Below are 10,293 nucleotides of genomic sequence, written 5' to 3'. Positions count from 1 at the left end.
GGGTAAGGGAGATTGTTATATTTAGTTTTTTTATTGTGCTATTATTTTTATTAAAATATCAAATTTTACAGGGAGGTTGTCTGGTGGGTTGACCCCTTACGTTGAGAGTAAGGCTCAAAAATGTCTCAACAAGTCTTATAATTGGAATGCAAGACGTTTGTATGGGGATACATTTGAAGTCGATGACAATTTTGCCACCACCAACGTACAACTTAAACGAAGGGTATGTAGTTGTGGTAAATGGCAAAAAAGCGGTATACCATGTGGCCACGCTATAGCATTTCTAAGAACCCGTACATCTGAATCCATTCACAAAATGGTTGATTACAAGTTCACTAATTATGTGTATCGACTTGCATATGGATCTAAGTTGGTGAATACTATACCATCACATGTGCATTGGGAAATACCAAATGAAACGGTGGTCCTGTTACCTCCCTCAATGCAGTAGTTATTCATGTAGCACCTTTATATTTTATGTAGTATTATGTATTAGTTTTTTATGTACCCCGTTTTTATTTTAGTGTCGTGTTACGTATTAGTTATCCATGTACCCTGTTTATATTTTATGTCGTATTATGTATTAGTTATTTATGTACCCCATTTATATTTTATGACGTATTATGTATTAGTTATTTATTTTATGTCGTATTATGTATTGGCTATTGAGGAAACAACATACATTAAAAGAAATGGACGTTTATTAAATAGTAACGACTACATACATACAACAACAAGCAACTTAAATAACGAAAAACAATTAACTTAACCAACATGAATATTAAAAATAAGGGACATTCTTTAAAAGATTCCATGCATCTAAGTGGGTAAACTCGCTACCATCATATTCAAAACGGTATAGTTCCAAAGCCACCTGCTGTAGAATGTCTTCATCCGTATTTGCATGTTCGTTATCCAACTCGTTATAAATACGTTGAAATTGTTTCACCTTTATTTTCAAATCCAGAAACTTCGCTTTGACATCTCTTCTTCTTCGATATTGAGTACGCCCCATTAAATGGTGAACAAATGACAGACACGAGACCAAAATGATCCAGCACGAACTTGTGGGGGACCCGGTGGAAAATCTTCCTCTACAGTTATAATCCAAGCTTGAACCAAAGCGACCTCCTCTGCGTTCCTCCATATTTGTGGTGAGTCCATAATTGCAAGGAGGGAAGTAATACGATACAATTACAACGGATATTAAAATCTATTTATAACGACTCCTTACTTTCCTGGTGCAATGGCTTGTCAATTCAAGCAGCAATGTATTGTGTTGTCATTCGACCGGGGATGACTTGTCAACTCGAACAGTGATCTGTTGTGTTATAAGTATAGTACACTGCATTCGTCAGTTAATTTTGACTATGAATTGCAGACATATTAGAAGATTGGACTGCGATTTTGTGTAGAAACTACTATAAATTGACCTTAAGTTACATAAATAGTTTACTAAATAAACCAATACAGTTGTTCAAATATTGTTTTTTAGATTCTACTCTCTTTGTTTCAATCAAAATGAGTTCTATATCATGGAGCAATGAAGAGTTCTTGGTTCTTACACGTGCTTATATTCATTTGTACGAGACAAGCAAGTTAAACGATCCAATGTTTTGGAGCCGTTTAACCAATATTTTCAATGCTGAAAACCGAATGGCTACAAGAAACGATCGTGACGAACTAGACATCTTAGCAAGATGGTATGAAATGAAAACTGAAGTTCTATTATTCAATGATCTTTATACCAAAATTGATGACACCCGTTTAAATGCTACTGAGGAGGTTATCTTGGAAGCTGCTAAAGAGGAATACAAGTCATTAAGTAACGGGTTGGAATTCCAGTTTGAAGCCCCTTGGAATATTTTGAAATATATCCCGTTTGTTTAAAATCTATTTTAGTTTATTATGTGAGTACTAGGTTATTTTCATGTACTAGGTTATTTTCATGTATTTCGTATGTATTTCGTATGTTTAAAATCTATTTTAGTTTATTATGTGAGCAACTCGTATGATTAATTTGAATTAATAAATGCCCATTGCATTATTTTTCACAATACATTAGAATACATTACTAACAAGGATTCCATGAACCATTACAAACATTACAACAATTACATGAAAAACAACGACATAATACGAACAAAGCATTAATGTAAAACACAAGTCCATGGGTTATTCTTAACAGAAATTAGAGCGGTCTACATGAAATACTGTTTATTTTTAACAGCCTTCCAAACTTCCTCATATTCGAAGTCTCTGCCGTCATGCTCACAGATGTAAAAATCTGTAACAACTTCCAAGAACTCTTCTTCGTCCCGATAACGAACATTGTTACTTTTCGCATAATTACATGCTCGATTGAACCCTGTCGCTTCTTCCTTTACATTCAACCACTTAGTAACAACATCTGATTTTTCTCTTTTTTGTTAAACAAAGATGTTATGCGAGTCCATTCATCACCAATTAGGCAATGCGGGGGAGCAAGTAATGATACACCATCCTTAACACTTAGACAGCATCGTGTTAGAACTAACACCTCGTTTGTCGTCCATGGCCTTTCAGAATTGGAACCAGGTACTTCATTCGAAGAACTTGCTGCATTCGACGACATTTCTAATAATGGGAGTTCGTTTCGTTTAGGTGATTTGGGTGTTTGGTTTTTAGATCTTAAACATCTATTTATATAAATAAATAGACTATGAATTAAAACTTTGACTATGAAATGGTTACATTTGGACTACGATTTTCAGCTTTATGCAGTGATTTATCATGTCAAACTGTCATTTATGTCTTGTCACTTAAGGGTTCCACTACGATTTGCAGGTTACTACAGTGACTTGTCATTACTGTCTAGTCATTTCAAAGTTGGACTTGTCATTACTGTCTAGTATGTATAAATACCACGTATAGCTCAATTTTATTACAATGTCGACTTTATTATGAGTTCCTCACACAAATTCGAAGTTTGCTCATGCAACGAAGTAGATTGTTACTACTGTGATTCGGTAGACCCTTTTTTTACACCCTCTTCGGCCGGGCCATATATGTCACATGAAAATTTTGAAGAATTGAAGAAGGCTGAAGAACAACAAGAAGAGGACAAAGAGTCATCCCGACTTCTCACTCAACTTGCTAATGATATTTCATCGGAATGCAAACAAGCTCAAGAATGGATAGACCTCAATAAAAACAAAATCAAAGAGCATAAAGATTGGATAAAAAAGAGTAAGAAGGCAATCAAAACGACTGAAAAACGACTTGCTGAGAAGGATGAGCAGTTGATACACATTATGGTAAAAAAGGATCGTTTGAAAGACAAAATGAGAATTAGGGATGACTATATAACAATGGAGAAAGAGAAGTACCCATTGCAGTTCCCTGAGTTTAAAAATTAGTTACAAAATTTTTGTAATATTATCATGATACAGATTAGGTTGAAAAAGGATCGTTTGTTGTTTTTTTTTAAATAACAAGTTGTAACTGTTAAAAAAATTCTGCAAACTATATTTTATAATATAAAGGCTTCATTAATTGTTATAATCATCAAACTAAACAAAAATATGAAAGCATAGCAATGTCTTGTAAGATTTAATAAAAATATTACAATACATAATAAGTTAACAACTCGTCATTAGTCTTCATTTCAAGGTTGTTTTATATCAAAATCAACGTTATATGTTTGTGAGCAACTTGCTGAACCACCAATATTAAATGCCATTTTTGCAGTAGAAATTATGTGACGTGCTCCGCTACCGGACGCCCTTCCAGTACAATTATTTCTCGTGTGTCCTATTTTACCACATGTAGAACACTCTTTTATAATTGGACCCTCGCCTTGGTATGGAATGCGGTCTGTGTTTCTTGGCCTGCCTGGCTGACGTTTATCCATTATTGGTGGCTTAACAATCATCAAATCATCGGGGATCTCCCATTCGGATGGCTTTGGCAGAGGGTTTATTGATTCCTCATATGTTTTCCTCAGTGTTTTGGTAAAGTAAGCATTTAATGCATACCTCGAGCAGTCTTGGTAATTGTTCACTGTTAAACATCTTATGACATGACCACAAGGTATCCCATCAAGTTGCCAATGCCTACATGTACATGTCATATGTTGGAAATCAACAATCACATTTTGTGCCCCCTTTTTGACCTCGCATTTCGTATTTGAGATCATGCGAACATCCCATTTAGTAAAAGTTTTTTTTGTTTTCTTTTACAACTTCATCCACCCAAGGGGTAAGTATTGTTGTTGCTTCCGCTAAAAAAAGAGCCAAAATGAAGAAGTTAAGATCAATAACATCAAAATTAATAAAACATTAATATTAAAAATTTTACTTAATACCTGCAAAGTTACGTCTTTGAAACCACCATTGTTGCATTGTAGCACGAAAAAAATCGATCAACATAAGTATTGGCACTTTACGTGCGTGTCTAGATAATGCATTTATAGACTCCACACTGTTGGACGACATAAGATTGTATTGGTTCCCTTTAAAATGTGCCCTTGACCAAGTTTCTGGATTTATACTTTTTAAGTACTCCCATACTGGTTCTTTTGTCTTTTTCATAACATCCATGGCAGCATTAAAAAGGATCAACTGTGTATGCCCTACACGCCTCCCAAAAAATTCCTTTAACCGTTTTACTCTTGCCGAATCTAGATACTATGTTGAAATACAAATGGACACCACATATTCCATGATGAGCACGAGGAAAAATGTTGGCAACGAATGTTGCTATAGATGGAGACCTATCAGATATAATTCTAAGCTCCTGCATATTTCCTATGCAATCACGTAGTTTTTGAAAAAACAATGTCCAAGAATCGGTACACTCATTTTTTGCATATACCATATGCAACCGGTAATATTTGGTTCTGTCCGTCCTTAGTAACTGCAAGTAACATGGTACCTTTGAACTCGCCCTTTAAGTGAGCTCCATCAACTACTAGGGTCGGTTTACAAAAATTGACAAAAACGCGTACCTACAATACATTGTATATCAATTCAAATACACCAAAATAAATATTAAAAAGTTAATATAATATTATAATACTAACCGAGCAACCGAGTGCGACGTACAAAAACTCAAAGCGATCATCAGCATCTGTTTTAATATGTGTGACAGTACTCGGATTATGTTTGGCCAAGTTGTGACAATACACCGGAAGTTTGGTAAAAGAATCCTCTTTCGTACCCCTTAACGACAACAATGCATATTGCTTCGCATGTCATGCCTGATGGTATGAGATATTGATATTCAATTGAGCATTCATATCATTAACAATATCTTTTCCCCGATAAACTCTACTATAGTCTTCAGCCAAAACATCAGCAACATATTCACCCAAAACATATTTGTTTGCTTGTCGATGATTAGGTTGCAAAAATGTTGAAGAACATGTGTGTACATCAACAAATTTATTCACTTGGAAAAGTCCATCAGAATTTTTAATTGCTTTTGCTCTTAGTAACCAAGAACAATTTTTCGAAACACACACAGCTTCATACCTTGATTTGGTGGATCTACTTGTCCTCGTCTGGAAACCTTCTCGAAGACATTTTTTACCAATACACCGCTTTAAAAGTTCTTTGTTCTTAAATATACTATCACATTGAATCTTTTGAAGATTCATGTCTACCATCTGTGTTGGGATATCTTCATTAAGATCAAGTGGGCATTCTGGTACAGGGGGCATACCGTGAAAAAGGTTATCGGGAAACTTAGCTTTAACTTCATCACCCAACTCATCTCTATCGGAATTGCTTTGTAGCTCGGTTATATCTAAACGTACATCACCAACATCAACATAATGCCCGTACATCACCAACGTCTATTCATAACTTTAACTTCTTGTTCGGCAACATCATCACAACGACCACCCACATCATTAAAATAAGTACCAATATCATCATCACCAACATGCTTGTAATTCTCAGGATCCACATACTGAATAGGTGAATAACTAACATTAACATTTTCAGCAACACTGTGAAACTGAGGTACACTAGGAGTATTGAAAGTACCTATCGGATTGTTGCTCCCTTTATAACTGCATAAATTACCAACAAGCTGGTTTCCAATTTCTCCACCCCCATTAACCTCCTCAACTTCATCAACCACCACAAACACTTTCACAACCCTTCCTCCACTACATTTGATTACGTTTATCAACATTTTAACATCCATGTCTTCAATTATAGCTATATAATGATTTAATTCAGGATGGTGGAAACGAAGACCAATTCTATATTTGTCTAACAAACCAATTTTGCTTCTTACCAAAGATACAAAATCACTATAACTAATATACTCAGAAAATATCAAAGCAAATTCAGAAATACCTCCCTGTGGACATACGTATTCCAGATTAGTTCCATTAATTTGCCATCTCCCACCGGTTACAAGACAAACCAAATATTCAATCATTTTTTAGAGCAAATTTTAGAAAAAGTTCCTAATCAAATAACAACCAAAATGATAATTTTCTACAAAACTTTTTATATAGCAACATGATTTCGTAGTCAAACCAATTGATTTCATAGTCAAACCAATTGATTTCATAGTCAAACTAAAAAAAAAAAACAAAACAAAAAACAAAAAAATTCACAATTTCGCAGATGGGGAATTTTCATCAACGATTTTACACCAAATTTTCAATATATATAGAGAAAAAAATAAAAATAAATAAAAAATAAAACCACCTGCGAATGTACAAGCAGCTAAAGAACAATTGTGTTTTAGCTGCTTGTACATTCGCAGATGGATGAGTGATTTCGCAGATGGAGCATTTCCATGTGCGAAATTATGGATTATTTTTGCAATTTCGATTTTTTTGGTTATTTTTATAATGTAATTATTGTAAATAACTATTTTTGTCATTTTCTCAAAAATCTATTCCTATATTTTAATTTTGTAACACTTTAACAACTATAACCTCTCCTTTTTAAGATATTTTAATTTTAAATAATAATAATGTTTTCCGATTGATGAGAATTAGCGAGAGACTCCAACGTTATCCTATCGAGCCTGCACTTCAGTGTTGATTTCAGTTGGGCTTCCTCTCGTCAGTTTTAAGAACAATCAGTTGAATTTTTGCGTCGATTTTGGCATCAAATCACCTCTCTTAATTCAATGCTTCTCAAAGCATCACCGCCGGCGTTACCCGTTAACTTCAAATTCAGCTTCAACACCATTTCAAACTCGACGTTTCCTTCTTTTAACAATTGCAGCGTTTCCGGCGAAATTGGGGTCGGCGGCCCGAAATCCGGAAGAAGAGGGGTTGTAGCGGTCGGAGCAGGCTATACAAAGCGGCCACTGGAAACCCCAGGAGCTTATGAGCTTGTTGACGAGGAGAGTGGGGATAAGTTTATCGTTTGGGGAGGAACTGATGACGACGACCACCAAGCCCCTATCCCTTCCAAGGAAGTTCTTCACTGGGAACCTTCCAAGAAGAATAACAAAGATAAGATCAATAATCTGGAAGCAAATTCCACCGAAGATGCGCCACTAATGAACAATTCCGGTGATGGAATTACAAGACCTAAAGGTGCTATTATCGTTCTTTGTTCTTTCTTTTCCCCTAACTAAAACAGTACTAAATGCACGAAATGCCATAATTTCACCTTTCTATCTAGACATCGTGTTCAAATCATCAAAACACTAATAACCCTTAACTTCTCTAGTACCATTTCAAGATTCCTTTTTTATTTTTTCTAATCCTGCAGCAAATAGCAAGGGGGTATCTCGAAGTTTTGAAAGATTGAGAGCCCACAAAGTAAGGGATCTTAGCAGGGTATCTTCTTTGGAAAAGGATCAAACTGATGATGCACAAGAGGAAACACATTCAGCTAAACAAAATAGATTAAATACCATGAAAAATGTGCCTAATATTCTGTATGAAGATGATAATGTGTCAAAATTGGGTGGGGAGATTGAAGGGGTATCAATGAATGTTTCAAATAAACTAAGGAAATCAAACACAGCTGGTGATTTCTTTAGCAGAAAATCATTTAAGAATCTTGGATGCACTGATTACATGCTTCAGTTTTTAAACACTCAGCTTCTTGCATACCCTTCACATATTCAGGTATTTAATTGCTATTTCCAGAAGTTGTTGAAAACAAACTTTAGTATGAATTTAATTTAAAAGTAAATACAGGCTATGTCATTCCCACATGTTATTAAAGGAGAAAGTTGCATCATAGCTGATCAAAGTGGGTCCGGGAAAACTTTGGCTTATCTTTTACCATTGATTCAAAGCATTAGACAAGATGAGCTTCAAGGACTTGCTAAATCCTTACCTCAAAGTCCTCGCATTGTTATATTGGTTCCAACTGCTGAGCTGGCATCTCAGGTTCCATACTTCCATCATACAAACTATTTTTCATTCCTTTCCATAAACAATCTATTATCATATGTGCAAAAGACATGAATGCCCTCCTCATCCACATCATTGTAAAATTATCATATTTGTAGGTATTACGGAATTGCAGATTGATGTCAAAATCTGGTGTTCCATTCCGATCTATGATTGCAACAGGTGGCTTTAAACAGAAAACTCAACTCGAAAATCTTCGAAATGAGTTGGACGTTCTAATCGCGACACCTGGCAGATTCTTGTACTTAGTTCAAGAAGGCTTCTTGCAGTTAACAAGTGTTAAATGGTACTCAACTACTCATCACATTTTTTTTTCTTCTTGATTTGGTTCCATGTAAGATGATTATATTTTCAGAACCAAAATTGCAAGAATCAGCTATACCCAGGGACCAAAATGTAAATTTTTTTTTCTGATGTTTTATTTAGTGCTGTGTTGGATGAGGTGGACATACTGTTCAAGGATGAGGATTTTCAGCCTGCATTACAAAGTTTAATGAATATATCACCTGTTACAACTCAATATCTTTTTGTCACTGCAACTTTACCAGTAAATGTATACAATAAACTCATTGAAAATTTTCCTGATTGCCAAGTCATCATGGGACCCGGCATGCACCGTACAAGCTCCGGTCTTGAAGAGGTACATCTCTTTCTCAAACTTGTTTTGTGGAAAAGACGTAAATGCCCTCGAAGCTTGGAATTAATCTTTTTTTTTTGCTTTGTAGATACTTGTTGATTGTAGTGGAGAAGAGGGAGTAGAAAAGAATCCTGATACAGCATTTCTCAACAAGAAGTCTGCTCTTTTACAATTGGTGGAGGAAGGTCCGGTTACCAAAACGATAATCTTCTGCAACAAAGTAAGCTAAAAAATAGCAACCAACTTTCAAATGAAAAATATATATATATATAAATAATACACATATAAATGAAAGTACGTTGCTATTTCTTTCTTGCATTTATCCCTTTCTCAATTTACAGATCGAGACATGTAGAAAAGTTGAAAACGCATTAAGCAGATCGAATAGAAAAGTGTTGCCTTTTCATGCTGCTTTAGCGCAAGATTTGCGAGTTGCAAATTTGGACGAGTTTTGCCAATCTCGGATAAAAGATACATCGTTATTTCTAGTTTGCACTGACAGGTAACAATTTGGTTTTTTACCTTTTTTAAATTAATTGTACAGTCTGTCGGTGTCAGTTTCAGTCGTAGTCCAATACATGTCAAACACAGTACAAGTAAAAGTAAAAGTCTGTCTTGTTTTTTTTTTTTATAAAAGTATGTGACCGTAAGTGAAATTTTTTGTAGAGCGTCGCGAGGGATTGATATACCGGGAGTTGACCAAGTGGTGTTGTTTGACTTTCCTCGTGACCCGAGTGAATATGTGCGGCGTGTTGGGAGAACTGCGAGGGGTGCGGGAGGGAAAGGGAGAGCGTTTGTGTTTGTGGTGGGGAAACAAGTTTCTCTTGCACGGAGAATTATTGAAAGGAATAGAAAAGGTCACCCGTTGCATGATGTTCCTTCTGATATATGATTATGATTGATCAAAAGGGGTTTTGTTCGATTTAATCTTGTATTATAGGATTTCCCAGTTTTGTTTGGTTTGTAGAATGTTTTTGGATAGAATGGAATCTGTTGAATGAATCAAACGGATTTGAATATGGTTGGTAGGAATCGAGATGGAATTCAATGGTAAGGATTGAAAATTTTCGAAGTTTTTATATGTACTTCAACATCTTTTGAATCAAAAAGATTTGAATTTGGAAACTTTATTTCGTAACAACAAAGATGCAAAATGATTAAACGACTGAGAAATAACATGACAATTAAATGACTCATTGTGGTTAGAATACGTCATGTTAAAATAATCTCTAAAATAAAAAAGCATAAATTATAAAAGTACTAAAATTTTCAA

At 35.0% G+C, this 10,293-nt stretch overlaps 1 protein-coding gene across 1 annotated transcript; it reads left to right on the top strand.

Moving 5' to 3' along the window:
• Positions 1 to 6,980: 6,980 nt before the first annotated feature.
• On the top strand, positions 6,981 to 10,092 carry LOC111885737 (DEAD-box ATP-dependent RNA helicase 50). The gene is made up of 8 exons (XM_023881977.3): positions 6,981 to 7,552; positions 7,731 to 8,092; positions 8,165 to 8,359; positions 8,482 to 8,669; positions 8,810 to 9,023; positions 9,109 to 9,240; positions 9,362 to 9,522; positions 9,687 to 10,092. Exons 1-8 carry the CDS (start codon positions 7,138 to 7,140, stop codon positions 9,910 to 9,912), a joined length of 1,893 nt encoding a protein of 630 aa, XP_023737745.1. The 5' UTR covers positions 6,981 to 7,137; the 3' UTR covers positions 9,913 to 10,092.
• Positions 10,093 to 10,293: the final 201 nt, after the last annotated feature.

The sequence above is a fragment of the Lactuca sativa genome, chromosome 8, assembly GCF_002870075.4.
Source record: "Lactuca sativa cultivar Salinas chromosome 8, Lsat_Salinas_v11, whole genome shotgun sequence".
NCBI classification, from domain to species: domain Eukaryota; kingdom Viridiplantae; phylum Streptophyta; class Magnoliopsida; order Asterales; family Asteraceae; genus Lactuca; species Lactuca sativa.
The sequence above is the reverse complement of the archived record's forward strand: the minus strand, read 5'-3'. Positions and strand labels throughout refer to the sequence as shown.